This window comes from Belonocnema kinseyi, chromosome 10 (assembly GCF_010883055.1).
Source record: "Belonocnema kinseyi isolate 2016_QV_RU_SX_M_011 chromosome 10, B_treatae_v1, whole genome shotgun sequence".
NCBI lineage: Eukaryota > Metazoa > Arthropoda > Insecta > Hymenoptera > Cynipidae > Belonocnema > Belonocnema kinseyi.
Window position 1 is genome coordinate 5804773 of NC_046666.1, and position 19525 is coordinate 5824297.

Consider the following 19525-nt stretch of genomic DNA (forward strand, 5'->3'; position numbering starts at 1 on the left):
TTCGAAAATTTATCTACTTTGTAAAGAAATTTGCTTTTTTGTAGAAAATTAATTTTAATTGTTGAAAATTTAACTCTTTGGCATAAAATTCAACTATTTCTGTTGAAGATTCATAATTTTAGTTGAAAGTTTATCAGTTTAGTTGAAATTTAATTTTTTTAACTGAAAATTTAACTATTATATTTTTTGTTGAAAATTGATCTTTTCTAGTTGAAAATATAACAATTTGCATGAAATTTTGTCTTTTTTTAATTGCAAAATCAACCATTTTGTTGAAAATGCACGTATTTTGTTAAAAAAAAATCAATCTTCTTTTGGTAGAAAATTATCTTTCTCTAGTTTTTCGTAATAAATTAATTTTTTCATTTGAAAATTAATCATCTTGTTCAAAAATTCTTTTTTTTTTTTTTTGTTTAAAAATTCCAGTTAAATATTTATCATTTAGTTGAAAATTTATCTTTTAGGTCTAAAATTCTTATTCTTTTCTGTTAAAAATTTAAGTATTCCAGTTAAATATTTTTTAAGTATGGCCCCTAAAAAGCAAAAGAAACCCAGGCGATGTTTAATTGTCCGACATTTGTCTTTTACGCTAAGCTCTCTCTATTGTCCAATATTTGATAACTACACAGAAATATTTTTATTTTTGCAGAATTAAGACGGATAAGTGAGCCTTCAGAAGGTGTGATACAAAAGAGGGAAGAAGTGAAAGAGCAGGTGGAAAAAGTGGATGGAAAAGATGAAGATAAAGTTCCCGATGAAAAAATGGAGTTGGATGAAGGTGAAATTGTTGAGGAAGATGATGATGATGATGATGATGATGATGATGATGATGATGATGAAGAAGAAGAAGAGGTTGAAAAAGATAACTCGGAAAGTGACCTTGACGAGGAAAAAGACGACAGGGCTAAGAGTTCACCCAGCGTGAAAGTTCTCGGCGACGAAAAATTAGCATCAGAATACGAGCAGTTTATGAAGATGGTAGCCACTGACAGTCCCACAAAATCCCCTTCAAGCAAACATTCATCGAAAGGCAATTCCGGCGCCAATTCTCCCTCAAACTATGACGACTTCAGTCTTGAAATTGACGCAACGAAAGCAAAAGACGAGCAATCTGAGGATCAACTTGCAGTAGTGAACTCGCCCAATCCAAAAGTCAAGCTGGAAGCAAATAGAAAGAAGGAAATTCTCGAGATAACGGTTGAAGCAGAAAGCATTTCGCAATCAGTCGGAACTTTGGACGAAGCTAGCAAGGGACCCGTCGAGAAAGAAACACTCGGCAATGAAGACGAAGCTCCAGAAGAGAAACAGGATGATTCTGACTCTCGATCGATTCCCAGCGACTGGGAGAATGTGACCATCAAAGTTGAACAAGTCAGTGATGAGAACGTGGAGTCGAAAATCCTGAAGAAGAAAAAGAAGAAGAGGCCGCGAGCCTATTCCACGAGCAGCGAATCCAGTTCATCGTCCAGCTCCTCCGATTCGGACGTGAAGTCGAAGAAGCGCCGAAAGAAGAAAAAAGCCGTAAAATCGAGCAGCGATTCGGAAACGAGCGACTCGAGTTCGAGCGATTCATCGAGTTCGGACGAGGCGCGAAAGAAGAAGCGCAAGCGAAGTCGCAAGAAGAAGCGGGTGAAGAAGGCGTCGCGAAAGTCGAAGAAGAAACGTTCAAGAAAGCGCGCGGATTCGAGCAGCAGTGACTCGGAGGACGCGAGAAAGAAGAAGAAGAAGCGTCTGAAGAGGAAGAAACTGAAGAAGAGGGTCGAGGAGAAGGAGGGCATTCGAAAAAGGAAACGGAAATCGTCGACTCGGTCGCTGAGTCGCGACAAGCGAGGCAAGCGCGTCAGTGAAAAAGTTGCCACCGAGGGCAAAAAGAAGCGGAAAAAACGTCTCGAGAAGTCGAAACGAGTGAAATTGTCGAATGATCTGGAGAAGCAGATTTTGGCGAAAGCCCTCTCGCCCGACAGTGTTCTGCTCAAGGAGTGTGATATGGGCAAGGGGCAAAATCTGATTCAGGAGCAGGCTCGTCGACAGCAGAAAAAGAGGAAGCGACACGAGAGTGAGGATCGGCTTTCCGAGTGGGAGAAAGAGTCGATTCTGATGACTCGACAAATCGAGGGTATTCTCGATCAAAGTATGTCTCAAGATTCCCTTCCCGAAAAGGAAGATCCCCTCGTCGAGAAGTTGCCAGACAAAAAAGAGGAGGATCCAGTTGTGGAAGAGGGTGAAATTTTGGATGAGGAGGAGGAAACTCTCGAAAATGTTGGGATTCCCTTGACAATTGAGTTGAAAGGAAAAGAGGAGGAGAAGCAGGAGAAAAAGGAGAAGGAAAAGAGTGTGAGTGAGGAGTTTCTCGCCGATTGGGAAAGGGAAAGTCAGCGTATTGCGAAAGTTTTGAAGGAAGAAACGCCCGATTTTGATTTGCTGAATGTGCCTTCGTTGACCCAGCTCGAGGAGGAAGTGAGAAAGAGGGATATTTTTGACGAGTGGGAGGTCGATAGTCTCGACGCAATTCGCGAATCGACGAAAAAGAAAAGTTCCTCGAAAAAGAAGGAGAAGGTGAAGTATGACGAGAAAACGGACACGTACATCACTCTCCAGGATGATGATGATGATTCAAAGGATAGTAAGAAGAAGCCGCGAATTTCGGCGCTGAGAATTTGGGAGGATGAGCAGGAGGAAGGTGAACGGGAGGAAATGCTGCTGATCAAACAGAAGAGTAAGCGGCGAAAAGAGGATTGGGATACGGAGGAAGAGTTTTCGAGAATGAGGGCCGAACAACTTGAAATTAATACCGACGATCTGCTTCAGACAAATCTCGGTGAAGAAATGATCAAGAGCGAGATGAACAAAAGCCCGGAAGTCAGTGATGGGGGGAAGTTGTCACAGAAGAAGGAAGTTGTGGGCGAGAAGAGGAGGAAGAAGAGTCGATGGGATGTGGGAAATCAGCCGGAAGAGGAGGAGGAAGAGGAGGAGGAGGAAGATATTCAGATGACGCCTGTTAATTGGGAGGAGGAGAGCACCGATTGGCAGAAGACTTCCGGTACGGAAACTGCATTGCTAAAGTTGGCGAAAATCAAGGAACAGATTTGCAGTAGTCCAATTTTGGAAACACTTCCCGGGACAATTAAATTGGAGGGCTTCACTATTCCCGAAGTCTCGTCCCTCGCTTCAAATGATGCGAAATCGCCGGATATTTTTCAGAGGAAGTTGCAGAAAATGGGACTCGATGAAAAAGCCTGGCTGGCGGAAGATGTTGATTGTAAGTCGCGGATTGTTTCCGGTGAGAAGGAAATTTCATCCGGCAGTGGTAAAATTCCATCGGGCAGTGGTAAAATTCCATCGGGCAGTGGTAAAATTCTATCGGACAGTGGTAAAATTCTATCGGACAGTGGTAAAATTGAAGAGAGCAGTCTCAAGTTGAAGTGTATTGTGGAACTGCAGGAACAGGATTTGAAAAATGTCGATTTGTACAGTCCGAGTTCGCCTGCTCTGTCACAGAAATCGGAGGTGTCGAGCGAGGGCATCGAGAGCAAGGACTCGAATCAGGCAAAACCGGTTAAACTCGACACGGAGAGTTCTGTCTGCAATATTCCATTGCCATCGGAAACCATTAAAACTCACCCGTTTCCGATTCCAGTTGCTGCTCCCGTGAAACAGGAAAATTCTTATAAATTCAACGATTTACTGCTGAACAGTGTTGCGAATTTAAAAGAGAAACAGGAAATTTCCACCAAGACTGAATCCATCCGAGTGGACGAGAAAGAGTCCTTGTATCATACCGACAGTTCTCTCTCTTCCGAGACAACAAAAGTGTTGGAAAGTCCCTCGAAAATTGCCCTCAAACTAATTCCAAAGCAACTTTTGATTCGTCGAGCAAACGAGTCGGGAAAAATCAAGGTACTCGTGCAATCCAATTTAAACAATGTCTTTGAAAATCCCTCGGATTATGATGAGGATGCGTGCTCGCGAGTCGATTTAAAATGTGAATTTGACGATCGTACTATTGTCGGTAAATTCGAGTCGTCCAAGCCTGATAAAGTGGAAATTGCGAAACGAGAAACGCCAGACAAAAGAGTGGATTCACGTGATGATAGATTGGTAAATAAAAGAGGCAAAGATTCGGACTCGATACGTTCCAAGTCGCCATTTCGTGATACCAGGAGAAGGAGTCCGTCGCGAAAGGAGCGCGAGCGAGATGGTGATGATCGTGGTAAAAGCAGAGGAAATAGTTATTACAATGAGGGGCGGGGGGAGCGGGAGCGGGAGAAAGAGAAGGGCAGACCGGAGAAAGAGTTTCGGGGATTGAAGTCGATTTATAATGATAGTAGACGACGTGCGAGTCCTATTATTATTGGACGAGGCAAACCAAAAAGAGGCGCAAGTCCGTGGGAGGATGAGAGAAGTCGAAGTAGGAGTATTGATAATAGTAGGAGTCGTAGTTTTAGCAGAAGTCCGAGGAGAAGAGATGGCAGTCGAGAGAGAAGTAAAAAGGAGGAGGATAATAATAAATTTTCGAGGAGTAATAAATTTGGTGATGATAGACGAGATAGAGGTACTCGAAGTCCGGCAAAAGGATACAAGGGTAATATGTTTTTTCTATTATTTAAAATTTCTAGATTTTTAAGACTCAGATTGTACGATTTTTTTTTTTTTTTTTTTTTTTTTGAGAAATACAATCTTTTGTGTGTGTGTGTTTTTTTTTTTTTTTTGAAGAAAAATTCAAATAAATGAAATATTTTTTCCATTTTTTTAAGAAGTTATTTGATACTTATATTCCATTTTTATCAAATTGAACTTTACGAGAAGAAATAATTGTAGAATTTTAAATGAGAACTATAATTAAATACTTTTTAATTAGCAGGTTACTATGAGTTTAATTTTTGATAAAAAATAGAAATTTTCAACGAAATATATGAATTTTTAATTAAAAAAGACCAATTATTAAGAATTGAAATTTTCATTTAATAAAAATTAATTTTTAGAAAGAAATATTGAACAAAATGATTAAATTTTCAACCAGAAAGTTGAATTCTTATTTTAAAAAATGAGTTCACCAAAAATGGAAGTCTTAATTTTCAACAAAATACTTAAATCTCGAACAAAATAAATAAATAGATATACTATCCATTTTCGGACCCAAAATTGGATATTTAAATTTTCAGTAAAAAAATATTAATTTTTATTCAAAAAACAATACTCAACAAAATAATTCAATTTTCAACCAAAGGAATGAATTTTCGACCAGGAAAGATAAAAAATGTAACCAAAAAGTCAGTAATTAAAATTTATTAAAGTAGTTCAATTTTTACCAAAAATTAAAAAGTTCAATTTTCCGTTCATAAAATTTTATTTTCATAAAAAAACAGTATTATTAAATTTTCAATCAAAAAGTTAAATTTTTAACTAAAAAAATGAACAAAAATAAATTTCAAACAGAATAGATTAATTTTAATCAAACAGGAATGAGTTTTCAACCAAAAAGGATAAAAAAATTAACCAAAATTTCAGTAATTAAAATTTTAGTTAAAATAGTTCAATTTTGCCCAAAAATTAAAAAGTTAAATTTTCAGTTCATACAATTTTATTTTCATACGAAAAAAACAGTATTATTAAATTTTGAATCAAAAAGTTAAATTTTTAGCTAAACAAAATGAACAAAAATAATTTCAAATAGAATAGATTAATTTTATTCAAACAGTTGAATTAAAAAATAATATCGAATCTTAACCAAAAATTCAGTAATTAGAATGTCAGGAAAAACAAGATTAAAAAAAAATTAAACAATATAATTCAATTTACAACCGAAGGAATGAATTTGCGACCAAAAGGGATAAAAACATTAAACAAAAATTGAGTAGTTAAAATTTTATTTAAAATAGTTCAATTTTGACTAAAAATTAAAGTTAAATTTTTAATTCATAAAATTTTATTTTCATAAAGAAAATGAACAAAAATAAATTTCAAACAGAATAAATTAATTTTAATCAAATAGTTGAATTTTCAACTACAAAAGATCAAATTTCAACAAAAAATTCAGTAATTAAAATTTCAGGTAAAAGAATGACTGATACAAAAAAAAATTATTTCTAACCAAAAAGTTCAATTTTCAACAAAAAGGATGAATTTTTAACCTGGTAGTAGATTTTTAATAAGCAAAATGAACTTTTAACCAGGAAGATTAATTTTCTATTAAAAATAACGATATTTCAACAAAATAGATGAATTTTCAAATAAAAATGATAAAATTTTCGACCAAGAAGATTAATTTTTACCAAAAATGACAAATTTGTAGTATAACAGTTAAATTTGCTACTATAAAAGTTGAATTTTCGACCAAAAATTGAATATTTAAATTTTCACCAAAAAAATTAATTTTTGTAAAAAAAAATGCATCCGAATAGTTAAATTTCAAACAAAATAGGTAAATGAACTATACATTTTTGGACCAAAAATTGGATAATTAAATTTTCAGTTAAAAGAAAAATAATTTTCATTCAAAAAAATTATTCAACAAAATAGTTCAATTTTCAACCAAAGAAATTAATTTTCAACTAAAATGTCAATCTTTTAACAAAAATTAATTTTTAATCAGATAGTAGAATTTTCAACCAACAAAATGAAATTTTAACCAAGAAGATTAATTTTCTTTGTACAATTTTTTTGGCTTTTTTTTAGAAATATAAATTTCTGTGGCTTTTTGTAAAAAAATTCAAATAAGTGGAATTTCTTTCCATTTTTCGAAGAAATTATTTGCTACTTATATTACATTTTTATCAAATTGAAATTTACGAGTAGAAATAATTGTAGAATTTTAATTGAGTATTTTTAAAAATGAAGTAATTATAATTGAAGATTTATAATTAAATACTTTTTAATTAGCAAGTTGCTATGAGATTAAATTTTTTAAAATAGAAATTTTCAACAAAATATATATGAATTTTTAATTAAAATGGATCAATTTTGACCAATTATTAAGAAGTGAAATTTTCATTAAAAAATATTTAAAAAAATTATTAAATTTTCAAATAAAAAGTTGAATTTTTATTTAAAAAAATGAGTTTACCAAAAATGAAAGTAAAATTTTCAGTATAAAGAAATTGATTTTTGTAAAAAACAAATTTCAACAAAATACTTCAATCTCAAACAAAATAGATAAATAGATATACTATCCATTTTTGAATCCAAAGTTGGATATTTAAATTTTCAGTAAAAAAAAAAATTAATTTTCATTATTTCAACAAATTAATTGAATTTTCATATAAAAATGATAAATTTTTTGACTAAGAAGATTAATTTCTGCCAAAAATGACAAATTTGTAATATAACCGTTAAATTTACTACTATTAAAATATTTAAAAAATTAATTTTCATTCAAAAGAAGTATTCAACAAAATAATTCAATTTTCAACCAAAGGAATGAATTTTCGACCAGAGAAGATAAAAAATGTAACTAAAAATCAGTAATTGAAAATTTTTGTAAATTGTTCAATTTTGACCAAAAATTAACAAGTTAAATTTTCAGTTTATAAAATTTTATTTTCATAAAAAAACAATAATATTAAATTTTCAATCAAAATGTTAAATTTTTATCTTAAAAAAATCAATTTCAAACAGAGTAGATTAATTTTAATCAAACAGTTCAATTTTTAACTAAAAAAATCAAATTTTAACAAAAAATTAATCATTTAATTTCAGTAAAAAAAAGTGTTAATTTTCATTCGAAAAAAATATTCAACAATACAATTCAATTTTCAACCAAAGGAATGAATTTTCGACCAGAAAAGATAAAAAATGTAACCAAAAACCCAATAATTACAATTTTATTAAAATAGTTCAATTTTGACCGAACATTAAAAAGTTAAATTTTCACTTCATAAAATTTTACTTTCATAAAAAAAATTATTAAATTTTCAGTCAAAAAGTTAAATATTTAACTAAAAAAATGAAAAAAAATTCAAACGGAATAGATTAATTTTAATCAAACAGTTGAATTTTCAACTAAAAAAGGTCATATTTTAACAAAAAATTCAGTAATTAAAATTTCAGTTAAAAAAATGACTGATACAAAAAAAAAATATTTTCAACCAAGAAGTTCAATTTTCAACCGAAAGGATGAATTTTTCACCAGATAGTAGAATTTTCAAGCAACAAAATTAATTTTTAACCAAGAAAATTAATTTTCTTTGTACGATTTTTTTGGCTTTTTTTAGAAATATAAATTTCTGTGGCTTTCTGTAAAAAAATTCAAATAAGTGGAATTTCTTTCCATTTTTCTAAGAAATTATTTGCTACTTATATTACATTTTTATCAAATTGAAATTTACGAGTAGAAATAATTGTAGAATTTTAATTGAGAACTTTAAAAGTGGAGTAATTTATCATTGAAGATTTATAATTAAATACTTTTTCATTAGCAAGTTACCATGAGATTAATTTTTTATAAAAAAATAGGAATTTTTCACAGAATATATATGAATTTTTTATTAATATAGATCAATTTTGACCAATTATTAAGAAGTGGAATTTTCATTAAATAAAAATTAATTTTCATACAAAAATATTTAACAAAATTAATAAATTTTCAACCAAAAAGTTGAATTTTTATTTTAAATAATGACCCAAAATTGAATGGTTGAATTTTCATTTAAAAAAATTAATTTTCATTCAAAAAAAGTATTCAACAAAATAATTCAATGTTCAACCAAAGAAATGAAATTTTAACTAAAAAATGCATTTTCACCAAAAAGGGAATTGTTAAAAGACTTTATTTTTGTACAAGAAAATTTTCATCTAAATGTTTCAATTTACAAAACAAAAAAACAAAAAACAAACGAGGAATTGTCTAAAAAAAATTCTAACAGAATAGATCAATGTTCACCAAACAGTTGAATTTTCAACAAAAAAAGACCAAAGTTTAACAAAAAATTTAGTTAGCAAAATGGCTGATACAAAAAATAATAATTTTCAACAAAAAAGTTCAATTTTCAACAAAAAAGATGAATTTTAAACTAAGAAAGATAAGGTTTTACCATAAATGAAGTAGTTAAATTTTCAGTTTAAAAAAGTTGATTAAAAAAAAAACAAATAGTAATTTAACAAAATAGTTCCATTTTGAACAAAAAAATGAATTTTTAACTAAAATGATCAATCTTAAAAAAAATTTTAACAATATGGTAAACTATTTCAATAAAATAGTTGAATTTTCAATAAAAAAAGATAACATCTTTGATCAGGAAGATTAATTTCCTACCGAAAGTGACAAATTTGTAATATAACAGGTAAATTTCTTACTGAAAAAGTTCAATTTAAATTTAAAGTTAAATTTCAAACAAAATAGGTAAATAAGCTATCCATTTGTGGACCAAAAATTGAATTTTTAAATTTTCAGTTAAAAAAAATAATTGTCATTCAAAAAAAGTATTCGACAAAATGGTTCAATTTTCAACAAAAAAAATTAATTTTGAAATAAAATGTCAATCTTTAATAGAAATTAATGTTCAACTAGATAGTAGAATTTTCAACCAACAAAATGAATTTTTAATCAGGGAGAATAATTTTCTACTAAAAATAATGATATTTCATCAAAATAATTGAATTTTGAAGTAAAAACAAACGTTTTCGACAAATAAAAATAATTTTCTACCGAAAGTGACGAAATTTTTATATGATAGTGAAATTTTCAACTAAAAGATTTCAATTTTCAACCAAAATTGAATAGTTAAATTTTCACTAAAAAAAAATATTTTTATACGAAAAAAAAAAAAACCAAGCAGTTCAATTTTCAACCAAAAAAGATCACATTTCAACCAAAAATTCAGTAGTTAAAATTTTAGTTAAATTAGTTCAATTTTGACCAAAATTTAAAAAGTTGAATTTTCTTTTGATAAAAATTAATTTTCATACAAAAATATTCAACGAAATTATTAATTTTTAAACGAAAAAGATGAGTTTTTAACTAAAAAAAAAGAGTTTTCACCAAAATAAATAGTTAAATTTTCAGTTGAAACAAATTGATCCAAAAAAAATAGAAATTTGACAAAATAGTTCCATTTACAACCAAAGGCATTTACAACTAAAGCGATCAATCTTCGAAAAAGAAATCATTTGTAAACAGATAGTAGAATCTTCAACCAACAAAATGAACTTTTAATCAGGAAGATTAATTCAATTTTCAGTAAAAAATTTTAAGTTTGTATACAATAACATGCAACAAAGTCGTTAAATGTCAAACAAAATAGTTCAATTATCTTTGGGCCAAAAATTGGATAGTTAAATTTTCAATTAAATTAGGCAAAAAAGTATTCAACAAAATAGTTCTATTTAAAACCAAAGAAATGAATTTTCAACTAAAATCATCATTCTTCAAAAAAATTTATTTTTAACCATATAAAAGATTTTTCAACCAGCAAAATTAATTTTCAACGAAGAAGATTAATTTTATGCTAAGCATGGCGATATTTCAACAAAATAGTTAAATTTTCAAATAAAAAAGTAGAGATTTTCGAAAAATAATATTAATTTTCTACCGAAAGTGACGGAAATTTAATTATTTTTTAAAAATAATTAAATTTTCAGTTAAAAAAATTGTGTAAAATATAAATTTCTAACCAGGAAGATTATTTTTCTACTGAAAATGACGAAAAAAATTTTAACCAAGAAGATTAATTTGGTACTAAAAGTTACTACTTTTCAAAAAAATAGTTGAATGTTCATTTTAAAAAAGTATTCAACAGAATAATGAAATTTTTAATCAAAGAAATTAATTTTCGAACTAAAATGAAACAAATGTTCAACCTAAAAAAGTAATTTTTAGCCAAATATAAACAAACTAATTTTCGACATAATAGTTAAATTTTTAGTTAAAGAAAAAATTAATTTAAAAAAATCTAACAACATAGTTATATTTTCCAATAAAAATTTGATTTTTTAACTAAAAAGTTGAATTTTGAACTAAAAAGATACGTTTTTCCGACAAAAAGATTTACTTAAATTTTCATTTAAAAAAATTAACTTTCAACTAAAAATGAATTTTAACAAAATAGTTTAATTATTAACCAAAGAAATAAATTTTTAAATAAAATGAGAAATCTTCTACCAAGAAATAATTTGTAAACAACTACTAGAATTTTTAACAACAAAAAATAAATTTTAAACTCAGACGATTCATTTTTTACTAAAAATGACAATAATTAAAAAAACATGAATTTACAACCAAAAGGGAAACAGTCAAATTTTCCATTTTATACATTTTATTTTAAAACAAAGTAATTTTTATAATTAAAAAGATCAATCTTCACAGCAAAAAATTTCAACCGAATAGTTCAATTTCCAAACCAAAAAGATCAAATTTCAACCAAGAATACTTTTTGTGGTTCTCATAAGTTATTCGCTACTTAGTTTGAATTTGATCAATTTTTAACTTTAAAAATTGAAATTAAAGCTAGAAAAAACTGTACTATTTTAATGTAGAACATTAAAAGTTGACAGAGTGACCGCTGCACCGGGAAACTTGGAAACCGGGAAATGACCGGGAATTTTATGAGGCCGAGGAAAACCGGAAAATAACAGTGAATTTATTTTTTGACCGGGAATTTTACCAAATTTTTAGAATAAAAATTTTACCCAACTGTGATTTCAACCATTTTTTAAAGTTTTTCAAATTGTGATTTTTATAAATTTAACAGTTTTATCAGCTTTTTAAATGATTAAAGTGCAGTCTTGAAGATTTAAACAATTAAAAATTAAAAGCGTTTGAAGTGGAAATTTTTTGGTAAAAAACCGTTTCATTTCATCAACTGTAAATATAAATAAATAAATTATTTTTAAAATAGATCTGTTCTCTAAGGATAGAAATCTGAAAAATAATTGATTTGACCAAAAACAATTATAGATCCTTTTAAAATTTGAGAATTTCCAGATTGTGACTGTTTCAATCCGAAAGTCTTGATAAGAATAGAAATTAATATATCATTTATTCCGATAATTTTATTTTTGAATAACAATTTTCATGATTTATCAATAATATATTTTTAATTCCGAGTTTCAGGTATTCCCTTATATTATTTTTTTATATTAAATTTAATAAATAAATTTATTAATATATTATTTCTATTAATTTGTTTAGACATTGAAAAATGTAAACGTGCGTTTTACTATTTTCAACTTAAAAATAAATCCATAATAATAACATAGTCATGATTAAAGATTTTTATTAAATTTAAAATATCGTGACTCTAAATTATTTAATTTTTATCCCATTTAATTTGAAATTTCTTAATGTAGAAAGAGAATAAGTATTTAATATTTAGCAATATTTCACTGTTCATTTAAGACTAGTAAATTTAAACCAAATATTTAAAAGAAAACAATTTAAAACTGAATTGTTTCACATAGGAAGCTTTGAATCTTTAGATTTTTGAAGAACTTTTAAACTTTTAGCGCTACAATTTTTATGAGTATTTAAAAAGTGTTTAATTTATGATCTCTCTTAAAATCTTCTTAAAATTTATGTTACAATAATTTTTTAAAGTGAAAAATCATTTTCAATCTTCCTAATAATCTTAAGAAAATTTTTATTCTTTTATTAGTCTTTCACCATTCTTACAAAAATTCTAAACTTTTTTGTTTTAAATCTGCAAAAATCTAAACGTTTGTATTATTTTTTATATTAAATTTAATACATAAATTTATTAATATATTATTTCTATTAATTTTTTTAGATATTAAAAAATGTAAACATGCGTTTTACAATTTTGAACTTAAAAATAAATCCATAATAATATAGTCATAATTAAAGGTTTTTATTAAATTAAAAATATTATGAGTCTAAATTATTTAATTTTTATCCCATTTAATTTGAAATTTCTTAATGTAGAAAAAGAATCAATATTTAATATTTAGCAATATTTCACTGTTCATTTAAGGCAAGTAAATTGAAACTTGAATCTTGAAAAATTGAAAAATTGAAGCTTTGAATCTTTGGATTTTCGAAGAACTTTTAATCTTTTAGAGTTACAATTTTAATTGTTCTATTTAAAAAGTGTTTAATTTATAAGTAAAATTGTTAAATTTTGACGCATATATAACAATTGAACACTTATTATTTGTAGAAAAAATTTGAGTAATTTTGAGAGATATTTAGAAGTTTTGAACAGATTCAAAATTAATTAAAAACTTGAAATTATTTCAAGTAATTTAAACGAAGTGTGTTAACATTTTTTTCAGAACTTTTAAATTTATTTTAAAATTAATCGAAATTTTCCCACAATTTTTGAAAATCCTTCAAATTAGAAAAAAATCCTTAAAATCCTCCATAATTTTTCAAAGTGAAAAGTCATTTTCAATTTTCCGAAGAATCTTAAGAAATTTTTTTATTCGTTTGAAGTCTTTCACAATTCTTAAAAAAAAATCTAAATTTTTGTTTGAAATCTACACAAATTTGCAGGATATTCTCAAAGTTATAGAAAAAATTTAATTAATTTTGAAATAAATATTTGAAAGTTCTGACAAAAAAGTCACAATAGATTTTGAATTTGGAAAAATTTTAAACCACTTCTAGATTTTTTAAGATTTTGAAATAAAATTTTTAAGGTTTTGAAGGATGCCTACACTATTTAAAATAAAAATAATTTAACTTATAATTACAGAAATGATAAGTTAAAGAAATTAATTTTTAATGTCTCTTGCTTAAAATAATATAATTTTTTTAATTTGTAAAGTTCATTGCTTGATTCTTTAATTTAGACTATTGAAAATGTTAACTTGGATTTATATTTTTGGAACTTTATCAGAATCTTTGGACACTATAACTGATACAAGTTATAAAATTTGCAGTTTATTTGCATTTCATTTAACATTGTTTATTTGAAAAGTGTTAGTACCTTCGATTTGGTACGTGTACATTTTTGAGCATTTGAATACACAATTTTTGAATTGGAAACCTTTAAATTTCAATTTTACAAGTTTGGAATGCAATTGTTCCATTTTTAATGCTTTAATTTGTCGTTTATTGTTTATTACTTTATTTGGAAAAATGTTTGATTTTTAAAATTTCATTGGCCGTGAAAAATGTTTGCGAATCTGGAAAAACCCGGGAAATGACCGGGAATTTTTTCTTCGATTAAAACGGCCACCCTGAGTTGAACTAAACTGTAATTCAATTGAAAATTAAACATTGAATCAGTATTTCTAAACAAATAAATTTATTAATTCAGAATTTATTTCGAACTATCATGCGACTTTTTTGTAATTTTATGCATCCTTTTAATCCTTGTAGTCGATCCGAGGCTTTGATTTTGTGATTTTTATAGAATATGTTAAATTTGGTGTCTGATAAATTTTGTTTAATGCAGACAATAGGAAACGACCGCTCAGAGAATCGCCACTCAGGAGTGATCGAAATAGAGTTAAGAGAAGGTATGGGAATAGTGTGGATCGTGAAAGGGATAGAGAGGTGAAACACTACGATCCAATGGAAATCCTGAGAGAAAAAAGCCTGGATTCGGAAAGACTTCGAAATAATAGGTAACTCTAGATTTAAAAAATGACATAGTATATTTTCTAGGGGTTAATTACTCCTGCGATTTGGTGTACACTACTCTCTGCAATCTTATAGAAATCCCATTCAATTTCATGAATTTTTAAGGAATTTAAGAAAATTTCCACGGATTTTGAGCGATTTCGTCAGATTTTATACAAATTTAACGAAATTTAACAGATTTCCAGGCATCAGGTGGTTTTTTAAAAGAAATTTCAAAGGATTTTAACAAATGTCGAGGGTCTTTCACTAATTTTAAGGGTTTTAAAAGGCTTTTTAGAGTTCACCAAAAATTTCAAGATATTTCGGGCGAATTTTGGAAAATAAATTAAATTAGATTTCAGGGGGTTCCTAGTGATTTAGGCTGGCCGCTGGACCGGGAAATGACCGGGAATTTTACAAATTTTTAGGAAAAAAATTGTCCAACTTTGATTTCAACCGTTTTTTGAATAATTAGTTCAATTGTTATATTTTTCAATTATGATATTTAGTTTAGAATGTGTAATTCGAAAATCTTTAATTTAAAGATTTTTAAAATTTAGTTTTAAAGACTCAAGCAATTAAGAATTAGAAGCATTTAAAATCGAAGATTTTTTAATTGAAAAAAGCAACATTTTTTGTTGATTAGCTGTAAATTTACATTAATTAATGATTTTTAAAATTTAATGTACTTAAAGATTTAAAAATAGAATAATAATTTTACAAGAATCGGAATCCGTCTTGAATGATAGAATTCGCAGATTTTAATTTTTAAAAATTAAAATGTTTTAACGCCTGATTAAAACTTTATAAAATATTTTTAATTTTAAAATAACTTCAAAATAATATATTCATAATTAAAGGCTTTCATGCAATTTTAAATATTTCAGTCTAAAATATTCTATTTTTATACCATTCTATTTGAAAATTTTTAATTCAGAAAAAGAACATTTACTTAATATTTAGAAATATCTGACTGTTTATTTAAAATCAGTAATTGTTAATTTAATATTTAAAACTTAAAAAAATAGCCTACGACCTAATTCAAAACAAAACATAGTTTTTGGCAGATTTCGGCCAAAAATGTTGGAAGCTTTTTAATAATTTTGAAAGGCTTCAGAAGAATAAAAAAAATTTCCTAGGAAAATTGAAGATGATTTTTTACTTTGAAAAATTAATTTTAAGGTAATATTTAAAAAGATTAAAATTTTTTTTCTAGAGAGCTTTAATGATTAAATAAATTTAATTTATACTCAAGGGCTTTGAAATTATTTATATTTTTTAAAATGGATTTTTACGTTTTCCACAGATTTTAAGGGATTCTAAAGGATTTCAAGATATATAAAAAAATTTCAAGGGATTTCAAAGCATTTCGTAGGATTTCTAGAGAGCTTTGGAAAGCAAATGAAAGATTGAATTTCAAGGGATTCTTAACGACTCTACAGATTTAAAGGGATTTTAAGGTATTTCAAGAAATTTTACAAGATTCGAAGATTTTATTAATTCCCTAAATATTTCTAGGATTTCAAAGATTTTTCGGGGTTTAAATGATTTTTTTTTCAAGACTTTAACGAATAAGTTTAATTTCGATTGATTTTTACGTTTTTTTACAGATTTGAAGGGATTTCAGATAATTTGTTTATAATTTTCAAAGATTTCTAGGAATTTTTAGGGATCTCTGGAAAATAAATGAAGTTTCATTGATTTTAAATCTTAAATTTCAAATTTTACGTTTTCCACCGATTTCAAGGGATCTTAAGGGATTCTGAAGGATTTTAAGAGATTTCTTAGAGAGTCTTGGAAAGTAAATGAAATTTCATTGAATTTCAAAAATTTAATTTATATTATATTCAAGGGCTTTTAAATAATTTATACTTTTTGAACAGGTTTTTACATTTTCTACAGATTTTAAGGGATTATGAAGGATATAAAAAGATACCCAAAATTTTAAGGGATTTCAAATCATTTTCGTAGGATTTCCAAAGATTTCAAAGGATTTCTAGAGAGTTTTTTTTTGAAAATAAATGAATTGTAGATTCCACAGATTTCAAGGGATTTTAAGGTATTTCAGAGAATCTCAAAACATTCAAGGATTTCATTAATTCACCAAAAATTTTTAGGGATTTAAAGAATTTTTTTTTAGATAACTTTAATGAGTAAGTTTAATTTAATTTATATTCAAGGAATTGCAAATGATTTATACTTTGTGGAATAAATTAAGTTTTATTTCGTGAGATATTTATGCATTTCAATCATTTAAATAGAGAAGATTAAGATTTATAGGACCTCTAATTATTTAAAATATTTTCAAGGATTCTACTAATTTTAACAGATTTAAACTAATCTAAAAAATTGTAATGCATTACAATTTTTTTTCTTAGTTTCTCGTTTTTTTACATTAATCCTTCAATATTTTTGTATTATTTATTCCAATGCTGATTATTCTAAAACTGTTTTCTATGTATAATTAGGGTGGCGATTTGACAGGGAAATTGGGAACTTTACTGACCGGGCAAAAATCGGGTATTTAATTTAAAAAGCGGAATTTTACTTCGGATCACAGTAAACTTCAAGTTTTCATTATTTTCATCATTTTGTTCAATTTAGAAAAGGGATTTCTACTTTATCTACTTAAAAATAACTTCATAATAATATATTCTTAATTAGAGGATTTTATTAAATTTAAAATATTGTTTTAGTATCAAATATTCCATTTTTAACCCATTCAATTTGAAATTTTTAATTAAAAAAAGATTAATTATTGAATATTTGAATTTTTATTTAAGATAAGTAAATTGAAAATCAATATTTAAAAGTAACGAATCTTTTTTCTGAATTGTTTTGCATAGAAAACCTGGAATCGTTAAAATTTCTAAAATTGCTTAATTTGTGAGTGAAATTTTTAAATTTTGATGTATAATTTAGAAATGAAAATTTGAAAAAGAAATTTGAATAATTTTAAGAGATATTCAGGAGTTTCAAAAAAGTATTAAAAATTATCATGCAAATTTTTGAAAGTTTTCTTAAAATCTTATGTAATCTTTTTTGGAAATTTTGTATAAATCTTTGAAAAACTTTTTAAATTTTAAATAAATTTAAAACAACTTTTAGATTTCTCAAGATTTTGAAATAAAATTTTGAAGCTTTCCTAGAATGTTTAAACTATTTGAAAAGAAAATAATTGAATTTCTAATTTAAGAAGTACTCAGCTAAAAATTATTCAATTTTTCAATATTTGATGTCTCTAGCTTAAAATTCCTTAAAATTATATAATTTTGAAAATTGTAAAGTTCATTAATTGATTTTTTAAATTTAGAGCACTAAAAATAATGACGTGGATTTATATTATTTTATATTGAAAAAATCATTTTTTCAAAAAATGGATCTTCAGGTTCATAATTTTAATTGAAAGTTCATGTCTGGTTGAAAATGTAACTACTTTGTTGAAAAAAAGTTTTTCGAACTAAAAATTTAACTATTACAGTAGAAAATTGAACTATTTTGCTGAAAATCATTTTTTTTCTCGCGAAAAACTAGATTTTTAACAGAAAAATTAACCATTCTACTTTTGGTTGAAAATGTTTATTTTTGCGGTGAAAATTCAACTACTTAATTGAAAAATAATATTTTTTACTCAGAAATTAAACTAGTTGTTCAAAAATTTATCTACTTTGTAAAAATTTTACTTTTTTGTAGATAATTAATCTTTATGTGTTGAAAATTTAACTTTTTGGTATAAAATTCAACTATTGCTGTTAAAGATTCATAATTTTAGTTGAAAGTTTATCAGTTTGGTTGAAAGTTAATTTCTTTACCTGAAAATTTAAGTATTCTATTTTTGGTTGAAAATTGATCTTTTTTAGTTGAAAATATAATAATATAATCAAAATTTGTCTTCTTTTGGTACAAAATTATCTTCATCTAGTTTTTGGTTATAAATTAATCTTTTCATTTGAAAATTAATCATCTCGTTCAAAAATTCTTTTTTTTCGGTTAAAAATTCTAGTTAAATAATTTTCATTTAGTTGAAAATTCATCGTTTAGGTGAAAAATTCAATGATTATAAAAAATCTATCTCTCTAGTTTAAAATTCAACTATTTCAGTTAAACATTTACAATTTCATTGTAAAATTCATCACTTTGTTTTGAAAATATAACTATTTTTTTGTGTGTAGAAAGTCATTTTTTAACTTAAAATTGTATTACTTAGTTTTGGTTGACAATTTATCTTAATTGGTCAAAATTAATTTTTTTCGTTTGAAAGTTCAACTATTTCAATTGAAGGTTTATTGTTTTTGTTTAAAACTAAAGTTTTGTGTTAAAATTATTATCTTTTTTTTTTAAGTAAAAATTTCACACTTCCATTTTCGGTTGAAAATTATTCTTTTAGTTCAAAATTCAACTATTTTGTTGAAAATTTGTCGTTTTTAATTACAAATTCAACAATTTCGTTAAAAAATTCATGTATGTGGTTGAAAACTTATATTTTTTTAGTATAAAATTAATCTTTCCATTTGAAAATTAATCTTCTTTTAAAAAAATTTAGGTTTTCTAGTTAAACATTCATAATTTTAGCTAAAAGTTAATCTTTTTGATTTAAAATTGAACTATTCCAGGCGAAGATTCATAATTTTCTTTTTAAATTCATCTCTTCGGTTGAAAGTTGAACTATGTAGTTGAAAATCCTTTTTTTTTAATATTAATTTTTTCAAACTGGGAGTTTAATTATTCTATGTTTTGTAAAAAAAAAATTCATATTTTTCATTTATTTTGCAATGTTTTGCATTTGTGTGTTAAAGGATGTTTCGAGTTAACATTATAAATTAAAGTAAATTTTTGCATGTTGCGGAAAGTGTGAATATGTTACTTTTAGTTGACCGGGAAAATTGAAAAACTTGACCAGAAAGAGGGAGGGTCGGTAAGGCCGGTTCTTGGCCTAATTTATTTTTGGACCAAAAAATCTGAAAAAATCATGGTAGTATCTTATAAGTATCCCGAGTCGATTGCACG

At 26.3% G+C, this 19525-nt stretch overlaps 1 protein-coding gene across 1 annotated transcript in view; it reads left to right on the forward strand.

The window, feature by feature from the left end:
- The window catches only part of LOC117182015 (serine/arginine repetitive matrix protein 2-like), a 112788-nt gene that overhangs the window by 57551 nt on the left and 35712 nt on the right, over nt 1–19525 (forward strand). Inside the window, exons 8-9 of the mRNA XM_033375033.1 lie at nt 650–4582; nt 14352–14523. Coding sequence (XP_033230924.1) covers nt 650–4582; nt 14352–14523 — 4105 coding nt within the window. The remainder of the gene's footprint in view (nt 1–649; nt 4583–14351; nt 14524–19525) is intronic.